The 19871-nt window shown below is 43.5% G+C and overlaps 1 protein-coding gene across 1 annotated transcript in view; it reads right to left on the bottom strand.

Annotated features, from left to right (window-relative positions):
- The window catches only part of KIF16B (kinesin family member 16B), a 296429-nt gene extending 287895 nt beyond the window's left edge, over positions 1-8534 (bottom strand). The window contains exon 1 of the mRNA XM_021700652.1: positions 8379-8534. Within this exon, the coding sequence (XP_021556327.1) occupies positions 8379-8425 (47 nt within the window). The 5' untranslated portion in view covers positions 8426-8534. The remainder of the gene's footprint in view (positions 1-8378) is intronic.
- Positions 8535-19871: the final 11337 nt, after the last annotated feature.

Below are 19871 nucleotides of genomic sequence, written 5' to 3'. Positions count from 1 at the left end.
GAGGTATAACTAAAACAATTTTCCTTCACAAAACAAGATGGCATCCCAATTCTAGAACCCACAGAAACAGCAAAGGCTATTGAAATTATTTACAAAATTAATCATGAAATGAGGACGTACAAAATAAATCAACTTCAATCCAAAGCACTACATATCGCACAACTGGACATTTCTAAACAACCTCTGACAGACAGAAAGACAAACACACTCTTGATCTCTCTCTCACTCACAGCCTCCTTGAGTAAAACAAAGAAGTTAATACTAAATTATGCTTATTTGATACTCTATGTCACTAAAGAGCATTTTTTGTTTTTTTTTTAAACTACCAGTACTCACATCTTATGTAAGTGCTTTATACACATTAAGATATTTTTTAAATTTTGAATGTGAAAATACATCATCAGTCACTTGCTTCATGTCACTTGTCAAGTCCACCTAAAAGAAAGGATAAAACCTCCATGTGCTCCAAGCTCCGTGAGTCAGTGACAGCACAAGCCTCCCTGGGAACCTCACCTGAAGCATCACAGCTATTCCACTCCCCGTGTGAGAAACCACGGCTCTCTTTCTCGCCATCCCTCCCTACATCCCTCCCTTGCCCCAGTAGCCTTCTTGCCCCAACCCCCTACCTCTCTACTTGTTTTCTGTTCCTCTTCTTTAAAACAAAAACACACACACTACACTTCTCCTCTGCCTAGCCCAGGTTTTCGATGCCCAGGTGAGGCCTGGGGCCTATGTCAGGCCCTGTGCCCCACAGGAAGGAGCAGAACAGGAGTACTCCATGACAGTTACCATACAAGAAATTAAAACGGAGACATTTTTAAAACATAGAATGCAGAGCACATGAGCCATGACATCATTGCACACCATGGTGCTTCTGGAAAACTCCACCATACCCCCATGAGAGAAGAGTGAAAAAGGCAAAACTATCTTAGTATTACTGCAAATACAGTTCTGACTTTGGGAACCCCCTAAAAGAGCCTCAGTGATCCTCAATTGTCCCTGGACCACACTGAGAATCAGTGTGGTACAAAAAAAGGAATGAGTCCTAAAGACCCAGTAAAATCCACTTGCCCATGACACTGCCAATTATGCAGTTCTGCTACCCCTCTTCCTTCTTCACTATGGTCCTCCTTGGAAACCAAACTCACTTCCACCACACCCACTATCACCTTCAAGCAACCCATGTCCAAATGTGCATCGCAGAGCTGATACCTCATGAGTCCCTACTGCCTGGCTCCCCCACCAGTAGCCGAGCCAACTCAACTCACCACCATGCCCCTCCAACCCAACCAGCTCATCCTGGTGTCCTGGCTTTGGGGAAGGTCATTCTTCCACTTAATATCCCAAACCACTCATTCATCTTTGACTCTGGCCTCCCTGTGGCCTGCCAATTTGTCTTCAGGATGTCTCTTGCAAATGCAAATAGTAGGGTATAAAACAGTGTACACATTATGTTGCTACACAAACAGGGGGAAAAAAGATTGGATTCCAATGCACCAAAAGTTTACAAGTAGTGACCCCTGGATCATGGAATTATGAGCGATTGTCAATTTGATTTCTTTGGTATACTTTTCTGCAGAGCATAAAGTTTTTATAAGCATGTATGATTTTCACAGTCAGAAAATACAGTGAAAGCTTCTTCAGGATTTTGTTTCCAAGTCTTATCCTTTGGTTGTGCCCTTTCCTATGGTTCCTATTTCCAAAATGGAGTCACGTATGCTAGGCCAAGTCACCAAACTGGGGCTTAATATCTAACCTAATTGCAATTTCAACCACCCCCAGGAACACAGTTGGCCAACAAGTCTCTGGTCGGCACCATTGAGGTAATCTGTCACATGGGCCCTCCCCAACCCCCAAAGGAAGACAAGGTGATCCACCCAGTAAGACTCTCTGTTCTCCCTCCGGGAAGGTGACCTTGCCTGAAACAATCCTTTCTTTTCTTCTGTTAATAACTTCTTGCCCCATCCTCCTTCCTATAAAAACCTTCCATTTTGTACGACTCCTTGGAGCTCTTTTCTACTTGCTACGTGAGGATGCTGCCTGATTTGTGAATTGCTTAATAAAGCCTATTAGACTTTGAATGTACTTGGCTGAATTTAACACCTATTACAACTCCAATCTAGTCCAGAATCACATCGTCATGGGTCATATTTCAATTCTTTATGGTCTTCCTGCACTGGCCTCTGCCCACTCATATAGACATTTAGGCCCCGGGTCTCGCATCCCAGAGAACGATGGGAAAGTCAATGGGATAATAATAGTGCATAAAGGGCACTTAGCACAGTACTTGGCAAATAGTAAATAAAAGTTCATTGTTGCTGGTCCTGGTAGCACTTCCCTGCTATGAGATGAAACTTCTGAAGATAGTAAATGGCAAATGACAACCCTGTTTTAAAACCATCAATAGCCCCCAGTGTCTAAAAATAATAGCCAATATTTATAGAGCACTCGCTTTGAGGCCCAACACTGTTAGTTAGTGTGAGTGCATTCAGTCACCATCTCAGCCCCACAGGGTGGGTCCTGTGAAGTTTTCCATTTTGCACATGAAGAAACTGAAGCACAGGGCACTTAAGTGCCAAGGCACTTAACAAAGCTAAAAACTCAGAAGTGGTAAATCTGGGACTCAAGCCAGTTCAGTCTTACCATCCAACAGAACTTTCCACAATGATGGACGTGCTCTATATCAGCGCTGTTCAATACGCGGGCTACTGAGTATTTAAAGTATGACTAGTGCAACTGAGCAACTAAATTTTAAATTCTACTTAATGTTAACTAAAATAACCACATGAGGCCAATGCTACCATACTAGCCAGCAAACCAGAGAATGAAAGCCCAAACTCCCAAGCTTAACAAAGGAAAGTCCTCACAACACCCTGTCTACCTGTCTACCCGCCTCTCAACTAAGTCTTACACAAAGCTTCAGTTGGTCTAAAACCCCTGGTAACTGCACTCGTTCCTACCTGCCTTGCAGTCCCCCGCCCTCCTCTCATCTAAGTGTTCTGTATAATGGAGGAGCTTCAGAAATGAGAGTAAGACAAACATGGTTCAAGTCCAGACTGAAGGGACTATTACGCGAGGGCTCTCAGTTTCCCCTCTATCAAATGGGCATAAAAAGCCCTCAGTCACTCAGTTGGTGGGAGCAGGAAAGGAAGTTGCCACGGTAAAGAGAAGAGCATGATGCCTGATGCCTCGAAGCATCTAGACAGATGTCTCCCAACCCTAACACCCGAGCCGTCTGCTGTCTTCATCAGAGATCCAAGAGACCACCGCGAACTAGTCCCTGACACTCTTAAAATGAGACTTCAGTATACCCTAAAGAGGTCAATCCCAGTCAAAATACCAATGGTGATTTTTTTTCCTTCTTCTCTTTTTAACTTGCTAAACATGACTGTAAATTCCACCTGAGAAGCTAATCAGAAAGAAAAGCTAAAAACAGTCAGAAAAGGGAAGGAATGAGGTGGTCTTGCCTTATCAGATAAGAAAGCACATTAAAAAGCTATCACCTGGGGGCACCTGGGTGGCTCAGTTGGTTAAGCGAATGCCTTCGGCTCAGGTCATGATCCCGGAGTCCCGGGATCAAGTCCCGCATCAGGCTCCCTGCTCGGCAGGGAGTCTGCTTCTCCCTCTGACCCTCCTCCCTCTCATGCTCTCTGTCTCTCATTCTCTCTCTCTCAAATAATAAATAAAATCTTTAAAAAAATAAAAAATAAAATAAAAAAAGATTTCCCTTGTTTAAAAAAAAAAAAAAGCTATCACCTGGCTTGTTGCCAGCACTCAGTAAATATTTTTTTAGTAAAAAAAAAAAATCACCTCATATATTGTTATTGAATAAAGTTACAATCATTAAATTATAAAAAATAACAGTAATAACAATAACCAATCTTTACAGAGCCCTTGCTGCATGCCAGGTACTGTGTGGAGAGCGTTATCCACATGCACGATCTCCTTTGAACCTCACAACGGTTGTTCTTCATATTGCCAACTGCAAATCATTAATAGATCTTGAAGTCAATTTAGTGGATCTAGAAATAGCATTTTTTTAACAAGACAAGAGAATAAAATAGGACAGAACAGAAAATATGAGTGAACTGCATGTAACACCTCATGAATCTTTTACATATCTATCTAGAGCTTCAATCTTTTACATATCTATAGAGCTTTCAAATGTGTCGTCTGTGAATCATGGTAAAAGATATATATGAAAAAAGACCTATAAGGTATATATAATTACTATCACCCATTTTACAGCTGCAAAAACTGAGGTTTGGAACAATTAAGTCTCTTGCTCAAATTTGACCCAGCTTGTAAATGACAGCCAATACTGGAACCTACGCAGTCTGCCCTCAGATCCCAGCCCCATCAACACTAGCAAATCAATGGGACAGGATAAATGGCAGTAGAGAATCATCTACTGGGGCGCCTGGGTGGCTCAGTCGGTTAAGTGTTGGACTCTTGATTTCGGCTTAGGTCATGATGTCAGGGTTGTGAGATCAGGCTCTGCATTGAGTATGGAGCCTATTTAAGATTCTCTCTCTCCCTCTGCCCGTCCAGGCCCAGCACTCTCACACTCTCTTTAAAAAAAAAAAAGAGGGACAGAATCATCTAGTGTTTCCATGAAAAAAACAAACAAGTGAAACCAAAAGGAAATGGACAAATTAGTTACCAAATCATTATTTTCGTTGGAATTTTGTTGGAAAAAAAGTATCTCGTAAAATTATAAAAAAAATGAAACCAGTAAAAAAGAAAAGGCCAGGCCTAAGAACAATGGAAGAAATCACAAAGAAAAAGGAATACATAAGACTACATACATAAGGCATAAAAAGACAATACATAAATGTTAAAATGTGCCCATAAAAAACTATAAGCAAATTGTTTTGGCGAAGGTTTTACTCATTTTCAAAAAAGTAGAGCTGTGGCCGTCCTCAGAAATTGACTTCGGGCAAGTTTACTATGTCTCCCAATCTGTACTACGGCATGACAATAATAGTCTGTACCTACTAAGACTGTTACAAAGATTAAATTAGATTTTGTACCACTGCCACAGAGGGAACTGTCGGGAAAGGCAGCTGCTGTGATGTGATGCAAAGTAACGGCTCTTTCAAAACTACTTCTGCCACATAACCCAAAGCACCACGGTAGTAAAAATAAAGGCATCACATCTTAGCCTGAATCAAGCACTGGGTGTTTGTTGGCAAGGAGTAGTTACTGCAAAGGCTCCTGGCTCAGAAGGTCACATTTCACCCTGTGCCTCCATCCTTTTAGAGTCTGCAACAACAGTCCTCACCTTCCAATACCCCAGGCCTTTGCTTTCTGTTGGTTGCTCCCTCTTTGCCTAAAACTCCTCTAAAGATTAACAGAAAAAAAATTTTACATCTGCAATCCCACGTTCATCCTGGTAGGTAGGAATATAATGCATAAAATAAATTCTTAGAAATGAAACTGCCCAATTGGTGGGTTTATAAATTTCTAATCTTGACAGTTCCTGTCAAATTTCCCAATAAGAAAGTTTCAGAGGTTCTGACCCTTTAGATGATGTCATCACCACTCCTTCGCCAGCACTTGATGTTCAGTCAACGTCCACCAATCTCACTGATAAAAAATGGTTTCTTCTGCTATTATAATTTGCATGTTTAGGTCAGGTACTTTTGGTTGGCCATTTGTATGCCTCTTTCCATTTCACTGCCAACTTCTGGGTCATTGTCTCTCCTTGAAACTGCCCTTTGGAAGGTTACCAACGTTCCTGTCTCCAAGACCAAGGACCTCATCTTACACCCTCAGGGCACCATCTTGGCAACATCTGACACCAACAACCACCACCTCCTTCAAGAGACACTGCTCCTTTCCCTGCCATGACAATTTGCTGTGCTGGTTCCTCCACGAAGGGCAAGCCAATCTTCTCCCTAGAATTCTAAAGAAAAGTATATCCCAGTATCCAATCCTTTTCTTCTCACTGTAACACGTTTTTAACCTGCTCTCTCTATATATATACACACATATATGTATACGTATGTGTGCATGTATGTCCATATACACATAAAGATAAGATTTTCTTCTCCTGAGAAACCTCCTCACTGTAACATTCTTTTTTTTTTTTTTAAAGATTTTATTTATTTCACAGAGAGAGACACAGCGAGAGAGGGAACACAAGCAGGGGGAGTGGGAGAGAGAGAAGCAGACTTCCCACTGTGCAGGGAGTCCCATGTGGGGCTCAATCCCAGGATCCTGGGATCATGACTTGAGCCAAAGGCAGACGCTTAACGACTGAGCCACCCAGGCGCCCCTCACTGTAACATTCTTAAACTGTCATCTGTGTGCAAAAGCTTTCCAAATGTCAGTCCTCAAATTACCTGAGACCTAAACCCATGTTTCTAACATGCTACTGAACATCACCAAAGAGACAGATGCCCTCCCCACACTTCAGATAGATCAACAGGGTCAATACGAGGGCAGCACTCATTCTGTGACAACACTGTGCTTGTTCTTAACACTTACTGTATCTCATATGACTCTAGGGATCCAAGAGAGAATACACCAACCTCACTATCCACCGTCCCCAAACCTCTTCCACCTCCTTGACCATCAAACCTCAGTTAATGGTTCTACGTTCTCCCCTTCCCCCTCCTTCCCATCCTAGGATCAGCAAAATCCTCTCAATTCTTCCAGGAAACTGTCTCGGTGTATCTATCCAGCCTTCCCATTTATGCCTTTGGTTCAGACTGCTACTTCCTTAGCTCTTGCCCTAATCCTGATGCCACCATCAAAGTTTTCTGCTGAAAGTACAAATACCATCACTTCAATCTACCACCTCAAAGCACATGGCTTTTGGACGTTTCCTGCAGCCCCTCCATATAACTGGGCTCCAGGCCTACAACTGACAAAGGACTGCACTTGGACCATCACTCCCAACCAGCCCCATGTTTTAGGAGAGTCCTGCCAGTATGTAGTCCCTCCCCCATTAGATAGTAGGCTCTTAGAAGACACTCATTAAACCTCATTCACCTTATCCCCCATATAGCACCCAGGACAATGCTGTGCACTTGGTAGGTGCTTTCTAAAGTTACCAATACAATCTTCTAGCATGTGTTCATGTTATTCCAAAGAGAGAAAGGAACTTCTTTATACATGTAAATCCAGAATAAAGAAAAATCTTTTTAAATCATCTAAATGACTTTGGGGTCTGTTTGTCTTGTATGACTGAATATACATAGCAACATCCATATTCTCTTTGGACTTACAAAAAAGTCAAACTCCTTCCTAAAAAGCTTTACAAATAACTTAAAAACGACAAAAGCGCTGGTTTTCAACAGTTACAAACCAGAGTAATGATTCCCTATTTGCCAACAGAAAAAACAGATTCGGGTGAGTCAAAGAAGATTCTGGCAATAACTTGATTTTATGATCTTTGGATGCCCCAATCAGCTGTCAGAACTACCAAACAATGACCTCCACAAGTTGATATGAGAAAGTGGAAAGGCCATATGGTAAATCAAATGTCCAACAACTTGACTGAGAAGCCAATAAAAACAAATGGACTTGTGTGAACTGGCCCTGTCAACTCCGAAGGACACATCCCATTTAGGTCTACTTCATTCTTTAAAGTTAAACCAATTTAAACAGTAACTCTTCTAAAGCATCTTTCTATACTGATTATAAAGAAGTCATTGAGAAGGAAGCTGGGATTATTTTTCAAAGAATAAAGAGTCAAATCATTCTGAAAAGCATTACTTTGTAGAAAAATACAAGACTGGATTCTAAATGTGTTTATAACTCTTCCCATCTCTTAACACCAGCAGATTTCCAACACGTGTGCCTAAGTATCTTTGATTTTGTTTTCCCCTTAAGTGAAAACTTTGCTGAAGTTTCCCATCTACTCTTGAGTGGAAGTTAAGAACTGCTCAGTTACCTATTAGAAGTCAGGGTTCACATTCAGGGAATTGAAATCATCTCTCACTAAGCAATTAAAAATATTGTTGTTAACAGAGAACTTCTGAGTTGACACAATTGAGGAGAGTTCGCTTGACAGCTGTGGTGTCCCATGACCTCTCATATTCCCCCAGAAGGATTTTAAGCCTTCATGAAAGTGATCCCCTGACGCTTCTGAAAAGGGGAAACACGTAAACCTCCACAAGTTAGTGGGACAGGACTCTTCTCCTGACCTCGTGAACTCTGTATCCCCAGAGCTGTCCCCAACAGGGCAGCGTAAAAGGGACAGCAAAGCGTGAAGTGCTTCAGGCCCCCAGAGGCCACAGCCAGGGACCAGTGGGCCAGAGACCATCCCGTGACACTTAAGTCCAGGCTGGCCTTTGAGGGGAATTGGAGACTAGGTTCCTCCGGGTGGGGGCGCATCGGGGGGCCGCCTATGGCCTCCCCCAACTCACCTGCGATTCATGGGCCGGACCCTCACGGCCACCTTGACTGATGCCATTGCTCATCCCGGCCCGGCCCGCGCAGGCTCCCACCTGCCCAGCGCCCCGCGACCGCCGGCGACTCTCGCGACTCTGCCCTCAGCTCCCGCCCACTTCCCTCTCTCTGCCTCCGCCCCTCTGCTCCCGGCGGGACCTGGCGTCCCGCGGCGGCCCCACCTGCCGGGCCACTGAGCATGCCCAGAGCGGCTCCGTCCCGCGTGATCCGCGCGCCGGGGTTTGGCGGCGGCCCGGCGGCGGGGAGGGGCGGAGTCGGGATGCCAGAGCGCCACAACCTAAGGTCGCCGATTCGGGAGGAACCTCTTTGCAGGAGGTGGCCCGGAAGTCACCAACGGTCAGTCACCGGGGAGGAGTGATTTCAGGAAAGCTGCAACCCAGCCTTATCACCTGAGAAACGGGGGAGGAGGAGGAAGAGGAAGGGGTCGCAGTAATGTAGGGCCAGAGCAGAGACCTCAATCCTGGGGCTCTGATTACCAAAAACACAGTTTTTCAGCCCTTAACTAGGAACTGACTTTACCCCCCACAGTGCAGGAGTTAGCTCAACCAATTTACAGAGCAAGAATCTGAGGGACGGAGATTATCATAGCTTGTTTGTGGGGAGCTCCATCCACTAGGGCCTTCTCTGCTGCAGTATACCTAACCGAGTTGTGTGTTTTGGACCCCTCAATTCAGGGACACCGAGAAATGAAAATAAAAAGGGTACTGGATGTTTAAAATATGCGGGTGAGAATGGCTACATTGTCTGAAATCAGATCTTCGTGGGACTTTTTTTCACTTACGTTACAGTTCAATAGTTTTTTGTTTTGTTTTTTCAGTTAATCATAACGTATTCAGGGGTGAGAGCGACCTTCTCTTTAAAGCTTAGGACCTAAGGGGCGCCTGGGTGGCTCAGTCGTTAAGCGTCTGCCTTCGGCTCAGGTCATGATCCCAGGGTCCTGGGATGGAGCCCCGCATCGGGCTCCGTGGGAAGCCTGCTTCTCCCTCTCCCACTCCCCCTGCTTGTGTTCCCTCTCTCGCTGTGTCTCTCTGTCAAATAAATAAAATCTTAAAAAAAAAAAAAAAAAAAAACTTAGGACCTAAGAAGTGAGGGCAGACCTAGCCTCTTTTCCTGAGTCCTTCTCCCCCGCATCCCACCCCACCCCACCACCTCCCTCTTCTGAAGAATGTAAATTCATTCAGCCATTCATTCAAGCATTTGTGCACACACACCCAGGAGCCCCCCTGTGAGCCACAGGTTACCTGCGGGCCCTAACCAAGACCTGAGCTCTGCCTTCCTCCTACCGCCCCACTCAGGGCCCCTCAGCACAAACAACCCACCCCAGCCCAGCCCCAGGACCCCACCCTTACTGCCCCTTCGGGCAGCTGACGGGAAGCCACGGGGAGTGGAGGCTGGACTGCTGGGTTTGAGCCCCAGCTCCTTCACTAACACTAGCTTTGGTCGTCCTCCAGTCTGCATTGCGGGGCACCGCGGAGGCTTTTGCCTTACAGCAATAGAAACAACTCCATGGAGTTGACTAATGCATTAGGTGAGATGATGTCGGCAAATGTGACCCACTCAGATATGAAATCACTATTTCATCAGTTTCCCTAGAGCCCGGCAGCTAGCCCGGAATCTGCCTCCCATTTGCTTCCAGAACCCTGAAAACCCTGGGTTTTCCTCCACTTTGCTGGCGCAAAGCTGGGTGCGGATTTGACCACGCGAGCTGCAGGAAAACAAGGAGCGCCGGAAGGTGGACCGGGCCGTCCCGAGCATGCGCGGTAGGGGCGGGCTGGTTAGAGGCGCCGCCAGGGAGCCCGCGCACCGCCTTCGCCACCCCAGGCGGGGGCGGGGTCCGCCTTATATGGGAGCTGCGCGGGGACAAACAGGCGCGCGCCTCACTCCTGGTAGGGTGTAGGCCGGCATCCGCGCCAATCAGCGCCACCACTGCTCCTGACCACTCTGCGGGGGTTTGGGCGCACGGAACACTCGAGGGGCCCACGCCCTGCAGCGCCAGAGCTCAGTTTTTGAAAGACGGCGAATTAAACTTTGTAGGAGGAGTTCTCTTACTAATTAAAGCGATTTGCTCTGCCTGGGGTTTTATTGGTTGGTTGGTTGTGAAGTTTCGTTCTTTATTTCCAGCAGCCTACACATGCCCATAAACCCACTGACCTTCTGTGACATTGCCATTTGACACAAAACAGCATTGCAACCCCGCAGCCCCACAGACACACTAGACTCCAGACATCTGGCATGGAGCTTCTGACTAGGCAGTAAGGCCTCAACTCACAAAGGGACACTGCAGTGGGGATGAGGGGGGTGGGTATTTTGCTTGTTTTGATGTAGTTTATTTGGGTCTTCATTTATTGTTCTTTTTTCTTTTTCTGATGTTTAGCAATCTCTTTACTGCCAAATAGTTCTGAGTGATCGAAACTCCCTGAGTCTTAGCTTGTTCATTTCAAAGTGAGCTAGCACTAGAATAGAATGTTCACTCCACCACAAAATACTTGAATCATCTTAAAATACGATCATCAGAAAAAAAAAAAAAATACAACCTCCCTATCAGCTATATATCCGGCTATGCATTTCTTCCCCTGGCCTTTAAGGAATAAAATTGATTTACTCTCTCACAAACATGACTTTTAAAAAACCTTGATAAACAGCAAACGGACACACTTAAATTGGAACATAGGATACAACTGACATCTCAGAAACCCATCTGTTTTCCTATGTGCTATAAGTACCGATCTCAAGCATTCTATCACACAGTACACTTAATATCTCCTTGTGGGGGTATCTTACATCATGGAACTCAAGCTGAATTTAGGGCCAATGCAGTTGAGCCAATAAACAAAAATAAGTGTTCTGGTTTTCAAACAAATGCATAGTAGTCTCAGAGACAGAAATTACAGATATCAGATCCAAAACCAGAACCATTTCCATTTTCTAAGTCATAAAATATAAAGGTAAATTTAGGATCTTCTAAAATTCTAAACCTTAAATGCAAAGATAATTTGAAAAAGCCTGAGTGAAACCTGAACTGCAAAGTAACAGTAAAGATAATCACAAAGGTCATACATAGAAATTTTGCTACAAAGCTATAGCAGGTAGCTATGAATGCCAGCTTTTACAGCAGAAGTGAATGAAGAAATCACAGAAGATTCAATTTAATAGAAACTATCACCCTAAATCATAGTCATTTCTTATACTAAGATGAAAAAAAGATTGTTTCAATTGCATATAACTGTACCTGTGGTTACAAATAGTTCAGAATCTATGGACTCATAGAGTCTGTGGCAATATTTCAACTCTTCAGAATGAGAAACCGCATTTAGTTGAAGGGATGGGGTAAAGTTCCATGGATAAATTAGTTTTGAAGATGGGCCTTGCAGAAGGGATGGAATTTGAACTCCAAGATGGGTGAAGAGCTGACTTCTGAGCCAGGAAAAAATACACTGAACAAATGCAGGGGTCTTGCTCCAGGAATAGTGAGAAAGCCTCTTTACCTAAAACAGTGTGAGAGATTTTAAGATAGTTACAAATGCTTCCCCTCCTGCTCTTACACCTTGGAATGTCACATTGCAGCAACACCAAGCAAGGTTGGAGTCTGTTTCTCCACCTTTCTAATACGGCTCCCCTCGTATCTTGCTCTGGCTCACAAAACGCTGCAGAATTAACTTTGTTACTTCAAACCTAGATTTCAAAAGGCCTTGCATGCTTCCAGTCTTACTCCAGGGACCCTGCTGCTGTCATGTGAGCAAGCCCAGGCTAGCCTGCTGAATGATGGGGTGACCCAGTCAAACCCAGTGCCACAGCCAATAGCCAGCCAACCACCAGACATGGGAGTGGGGTCACCGGGGCCCAGCCCCCCCCCCAGCCAACTCATTAGCTGATCATAGATGGATGAGTGAGGGCAGCCCAGAGTGACAGAACACATCCAGACTGGCAGAACCACTTCTTGTTGATTGAGGGGATCAGAGTATTCCACCCCAAAATATGCCACTCTGACGTGAGAATTAAATTAACCTGAAGGCAATTAAGAAGAAGCAAACTCAGAGCACTTTTCTCTCCCCCATCCACCTAAAAGCAGGACATAAATTTCCCTTTGTGAAGGTGCTTCTTCTCTCCTCTCCCCTACCAACAGAAGAACTGTCCTTATTACTGGAGAGAGTCTAAAAAAACCCTCATCTTCTATTAGTTTCCCTCATATATTTACCTTCTCACAATATACTGCTCCTTTTCCTTTGTCTGGTCTCCTCTGCAATTTATCACCCTTCGTTAAAATGGTATGTAAGCTCCTAGGTCTGAGCACTTTGGGGAATTTTCATTTCTTTTCTGTGATGCCCTCCATATGCAGACAAAATAAGCCCTTTCTCCTGTTAATCTTTCATCCACCAGTTTAATTCACACACCCCAGGTTGTAACTTAAGAGTAGAGAAAAAGGTTTTTTCCTCCCTGACAAATCTCATGAGCAAAAACCCAATTTGTTGCTTAAGTTGTTTGGTTTAGGGTATGTGTGTGCTATTGGCTACATTCAAATACATCCTATCTTATATAATAAGAAAGGTTTTAGATGGATATGGGGATTCAGGAGACCTTTAATCATACAGAAATATGAGTGACTTAAAAAACAGCTGTGAACCAGGGCCCTCATCAAGGGCTTTGGAGGTGTAGTCTGGAGCTGGAAGAGTCTTCATGGCTGTTTCTTATGTTACACATGAGGAGACAGGCAGACAGGCTCAGACCAGCAGCGAGACTATGGAGACCACTTTCCTCACCACCCATCCATCTCAGTGGAACTTAAATCAGTGAAGCAGATTCATGGACGAAGACATGCTCTCTGAACACATTCACTGCATTTCCACTGACACACCTTTGATTCAGCCGTGCATCCAGCAGGAATGCCATCTCCTCTCCTCTCCTGCCTTCAGTTCATCCTTTGGGTTCTACCATCTGTAGTCTTCCCCCAGGGTACAAATTCACAGCAATCACTCCCTCTACCAAATGCTTTGCACCATAGTTGACAGAACTCATTTGCTACTCGCTGGAGAATTTTATTTTTTTTTTAAAGATTTTATGTATTTCTTTGAGAGAGAGTAAGCAAGCGAGCGCGAGAGAGAGAGCTTAAGAAGGGGGAGGGGAATGGGCAGAGAGAGAGGGAGAGGCAGACTCCCCTCTGAGCAGGGAGCCTGACGCGGGACCCGATCCCAGGACCCTGGGATCATGACGTAGGCTGGAAGGCAGACGCTTAACCAACTGAGCCACCCAGGCGCCCTCACTGGAGAATTTTAAACTCTGGTTTTCTTGTGTCTCACTTCCCATCAGATTATAAATCCCTTAAGGCTAAAGAACAGGTCTTATAGTTCTCTGTACTTCAGTGTTGCCAGATCAGTAAATGTTGAAGTTGATAATTAGCAAAACCAATAAACTCATTACATTATTCTATTTCTGTAGATAAACCAGTATATAAATATGAACTTCTTATGTGATGATTCTTTGGCACATTTTGTCCTTTTTTGTTCCTCTAACCAGGTCATAACATAAAGGTTATGCCATTTGTTACTGTCAAGCTTAATTAAACCCATTATAATTTGTTAACCCCTGTGCTTGCTTTGTAATTAACATTGATTAACACAAACAAGTACAAAATAGGCCATCAGCACTTTCCAGAAGTGCTGATTACAATTATATTGATAATTCAATACAGTAGAGAAGACGATGGGATAGTAATTTGCACTCTCTTTACATAAGGAGACAAATGCTACCAGGCAAAACTAAGCCTAGAAATAAAATACTTTGTTCATCGGATTCACCTCATTGAACCTTCACACTGTTAACCCACCCTGTGACTGCTTAAACCTTGGTAGGATTACTGAAGGCACGGGTCCTAGTAGCTTGCTTCATTGCACCCCTGAACCAGAAAAGGGAAGCATTTCAAGGCTGACAGATGGATTGTAGAGGGTTCAGCCACAGCAAAGCAGCCCCCAAGGCTCATGACAGACAATTATGGGGCCAGTATTGCATTTTGTAGTTCTGGGATATGTCCAGGGCTTGATGGCAGCACAACAGTGAGCACGCAGCAGCACTGGATCCAAAATCTCTCAGTGACCAATAACCTGAAAATAAACTCTGCCTATTCAAAGTACAAAAAACAAAACCAGCAAAACTCCTATCCCAGTATATTCAGGAACGTGTTTAAATTGCCTTTCTCCCTGACCTTAGAGGTGGAGGATGACTATTCTTGCCATCCATGTTAAGAGGAGCCCACCATGCTCCCATGTGACTCTGGTCCATTACCGATGGGGGTAGGCACACATTTGAACTTTTCCATATTTCTGGGCATAAAGTCAGATGCTTAGGAGCTGTAGCCATTTTTGTTCTGTGTAAAAAAGTAAGTGGGACTCTGCCCCACTGCACTCCAGGGAAGAATTAACAGAATTGATATCATACAGATCAACTGGCCCTGTGCAAATGAGGTGATAATGAGGCCATGGAGTTTTTATAGTTCTCTGTTACTGCTCCAGAAAGTATGTTCCAAAAACCATTCAAACCCTCTAAAAGGAATATTAGTACAAAATGGGGTGTTTCAAACTTGTTGCTGAAAGATTAATGTTCATGAAGATCCCTGAGACACCAAGCCTTCTGTATAAATGAGTGACTCATTGAGGAAAAATTTGCCAGATGAAAAAGTATGGAGAAATTTGCCAACGGTCATATAGCTTCTGACCCAAATGTCTGTGTCCTCAGAGCTTAGGCCTTCTCTTTGCACTCTCCAGCAGAGGATGTGTTGGAAAAATTGCTAGAAATGGAAACACAGCTGTCAGAAGTAGAATTGAGTAAAGAAACAGAAGAAAAACAAACAAAAAACCCCCACAAACACACACTGATATAAAGAGTCAGCCTTAAGTAAGACTGTGACCTTGTGACATTTGTTTTTGGGGTCCACAGCCTTCTTGCCTGCTATTCTCAAACATCCTAGTCCCCCCAGGGGGTTGTAGAGAGTCATTTAACCCTCTCTGTCCCAGCATCCCATCTCTCTCCCTATCTCTTAAGTATTAAGTATGCCAGACATTTTTTGTCTTCATTTATTTTTTAAATAAAATGTAAAATGCATTCACTGGTGCCCATAAAGCATACAAATCTTAAGTGTACAGCTTGATGAATTGCTTTATATATTTATACCCATGTAAACACTATGCAGATGAGATTCAGAACATTCCCACCATCCCAGAAACTTCCCTCAAGCTACAGGCTTTCTATTTTAAGTCGGGTTTATTGAGGTATCATTTTCATACAGTATTATTCACCAGGTTTAGTAGGCAGTTCTATGAGTTTTGACAAATGCATACAGATGTGTGGCCACCAATACAATAAAAATGTAAAACTGTACCGTGAGGGCTCCCCCCAAATTCCCCTGTGCCTCTCTCTAGTGAATCCCTCTCTCCATCTCCATCCTCGGGCAACCACTAATCTGCCTTCTGTCCTTAGAGCTTGTCTTTTCTAGAATGTCATATAATGGAATCATACAGTATGTGGTCTTTTGAGTCTGACTTCTTTCACTCAACAAATACATTTGAGATTCATCCATGTAGTTGTATCAATAGCTGCTTCCTTTCTATTCCTGAGCAGTGCTTAATTATACCACCTTCTGTATACCCATTCATCAGTTAAAAGACCTTTGGGTTGTTTCCAGTTTTTAACAGTTATGAATAAGCCACTAGAAACATCCACATACAAGGTTTTGTGTGAATCTAAGTTTTCATTTCTTTGGGATAGAAACCCAGGAAGTGGATTTCTTTCTCCATGCTAAAATCGTTAAACTTCATATTTTCAAAGAAAGCCAAACCATTCTCCAGAGTACTTGTGTCATTTTGCCTTCCTATCAGCAGTGTATGAGGCTTTTAGATGCTCCATATTCTCACCAGAACTTGGCATTGCCAGTTGCTGTCTTTTCTTTCAAGTCATTTCACTAGGTGCCGGGCACGGATTTTTGAAGCTAAGCAAACATGTTCATAGAATTCATTGCAGTCTTCAGAAAAGACTTAAAATCAATCGTAAACATCTAACTATATGCACGAGAGCTACTTGGCTGCATGCTAATTAGGCAGTTTATATTAATGATCCTGACTGGAGTTACTTTTACCCGTTCTGTTCAATTTTGCTTAGTTGTCTATATCCCAAGCAGCATCCATGCCAATTTCCTTAGTGCACTCGTTAAAGCCAAGAGTTCTGTGTCTTCCTTGCAGCCATCCTGTAGGTTACGTATGAACATTAAGGATCCTCACTTCATTTTGGCATCTTTAAAACACTCAATGACCTACCTCTAATCGTCTTGTTCAGGTGTGTTTTCTGTACCCAGAAAATGAAACATCCCTCCAGCACCTACTTTCATGAACATATCTATCAAGAACACTCTAAGCTGGAGGAAGGGAAAAAAAATGCTTTGTTGCAGTAAATAAATTGTCACACCCGAGGGATTGCAGAAGAATTCAATCACTTTCCCACTCTGCCCTCAATATGCACAGAGCCGTACATTGCCATTCTCTAGAAGTAACCACTGCTGATTTTTCTGACTTGGACAGAAAACACACATAGTCAGAACCTGGTCTGCTCAGATTTGTCACACAAATTCCTCCCTGGCCTGTTGCTTCTCTCTGGATTTCCCTGCTAATGACTTATTCATTTACATCTGTCTGCCCCATCTGCTGGTTCTAATGGTGTGCTGTCAGCAATTAGACCGTGATGCATGTGTCACCTCCCATGCATTCCTTATGTCCCTCCTGTCCCCCTCCCCCAGCTACTTCCATTTTTCTGCTTCATCTCCAGAGGAACACAGCCAACAACCTCAGCTGCATCTTTTCATTTTTCTAAAGTTTATTATTTATTTTAAATAGATAAGACATGCACAAAAGATGAATTGACAAGGTACAAAAAGGACACAGAGATAGAAGTCTTTTCCATTCTTTTCCCACTCCCCCCATTCCATTGCTCAAAGGCAACTAGGGTCACCAGTGTCTTATGCCCTTCTAGAAAGAGATACTCTATACATTGACATACAACCTAGATATTTTTATTCTTTGTAGAAATAGCAACACACTATAACATCTTTTTGCACCTTGCTTTTTTCACATAAAATATATATGTTGTAAAGCATTTCATCTCTCTATACCTGCATATACTACTGTCTGTACCTTAGTAGATTTTCCTCTTTCTTTTAAAGAGTTGTTTAATATTCAATGTTGCATATGTACTATGATTTATTTTACCAAAATCCCTTTTAAAGTATCTAAAATAATGACTTAGCCTAACCAAGATAGACATTTATATCTTGAAAAAAATGGGCAGAGTTAGGTGGCTCAGGGCTGGTATTGGTAGCAACAGTCTCAAAGACTGATGATCTTTCTCCTTGTGTTTGAAGGTGGCTGCTGAAGCTCCAGCCTCCACTTCTGCATTCCAGCCTGAAGAAAGATCGATGTGTTCCTCCTCGAGAAGGACACTTCCCAGCTCACAGAGTCCCTTCAGTTATACACCATTTTCTAAAACCTAGTCACAAAGCTCCACCTAGCTGGAAAGGAGGACGGGAAATGTAGTCACAACCTAGGGAGCCAGTTGAAAAGTTTGGGATCTATTAAGAAAGAAGGAAGGGAGAGTGGGTATTGGGGTACAACAATCAATTTCTGTCCCAGAATTGCTGTCAGTTCTTTCACTTTTCCACCGCTAAACTAGAGATCTCTGCGAACATTCCATTTTATACTCTGTGGGAAGATTTCTAGAATTTCTAGGTCATAGAGTGTGTGCATTTTTATTTTCGTGAGTATTTTCAATCGCCATCACAGATAAGGAAACAATGAACACCTGCACTGACATATAAGCATGCCTGTTTCCCTACACCCTCAACAGTCCTGAGTGTGCTTACACTTTTTTTATTTTTTGAACTTTTACCATTTTGATAGCTAAAATACAGCACCCCAAGATGTCTTCATTGGACTTAAGAGGACTTTCTCTTATTTTTAGTGCCTTTCAGTAGTTTTTCAAATGTCTAGGAACTATTTGCGTTTCCTTGTCTCTGAACTGTTTCCATCATTTGTCCAGTAAATTGGATTATTTCCTTGTTACTCTGTAGACATTCTTTATAAATTGGGGATATGAGCCTTTTCAGTACTATTAATTTAAACATTTTTTTCACTATTTTGGCTTACTTTATTGTGCTTTTGTTCCCATGCACATTTTTTTTTTTAATTTTAAAGAGAAGTGAGCCTTTATATCCTTGTTTCACAAACAAAGCTTGGCTGAGTTGGTTGCCTTTTGGTGAGCTGTCAAAGAGACAAGTCCCATATCCTCGTGGGACCCCTTTGACTTTGCCTTTGCTTCAACGTTGGCCGGAGCTGTGCAGCTGCAGGAGCAGCAATGACCACAAATGCAGATGCATCCACCAGCAAGACCTTGGCTGAGAGGTATAGTCGGTCTCCACAGGCAGAGCTAGGACCCACTTGTGCCCACTGGAGACGGAATGGGTATTGACGCAACATCCCCAGACATAGGCTGGCAACACTGCAAACACCTTCCCGGAAGCGAGAACACAGTTTCCTCTGTGATGTCAAGCACTTCCAAGTTGTAGATAATGGATGGTCAGCCCGAGGGACCAGGGGGACATGTTCAGCGCCCTCAGTGGTGTGGCTCCCCAAGGCTCCCCGCTTGTCTCCTGTCATAATCAGCTGCATGTCATTCAGGATTTCAATGGTGATTTTTTTTGTAATTTTATTTATTTACTTGAGAGAGAGTGAGAGCACAGAGGGAGAGGGAGAAGCAGATTCCCCACTGAGCAGAGAGTCCGACACGGGGCCCGATCCCAGGACCCCGGGATCATGACCTGAGCTGAAGGCAGCCACTTAACCCACTGAGCCACCCATGTGCCCCGTCAATGGTGATTTTTTAATGTGGTTGCATGTATCCCTTTTTAAAAATTGCTTCCGGGTATTGTGACTCTCTTAGAAGACGTTTCCTGTACCAAAATTATAAAATAGATTCTTTCATAGTTTTCTTTTTCATAGTAATAATTATAAAGAGGCTCCAACTTGATTTATTCCAACATGGCTTCTGGTTACCCTGGCCCCACTGACCCATCCATCTGATCTGATAGCTTGGTGGCATTTAAAGGGAAATAACAGTTCTTTCTCGCTTAAATCAGTACCTCTTAATTCCACTTCCTATTGGACATATCCTGTCCTGTCATTGACATTACTCATTATGTTTCAGAGTTACAGATTGCAGTTGTATCCCATTTGCCCCTGAGGAGAGCTAAGCACTGAGAGATTCAAGCATTCCGACTCCTTGCTCACAGCCTAGATAGCAAACCACATAATTTGCAACTGCGGGGACTTGTCACAGGAACTCAGGCTTCAGAGGCTGTTAAGAGCTGACTTGTGTCCCCTCAAATTCATAGGTTGAGGTCCTACCTACCAGTACCTCTG

The sequence above is a fragment of the Neomonachus schauinslandi genome, chromosome 10 (assembly GCF_002201575.2).
Source record: "Neomonachus schauinslandi chromosome 10, ASM220157v2, whole genome shotgun sequence".
NCBI classification, from domain to species: Eukaryota; Metazoa; Chordata; class Mammalia; order Carnivora; family Phocidae; genus Neomonachus; species Neomonachus schauinslandi.
Note: the sequence above shows the minus strand (reverse complement) of the source record. Positions and strands in the feature narration are given on the sequence as shown.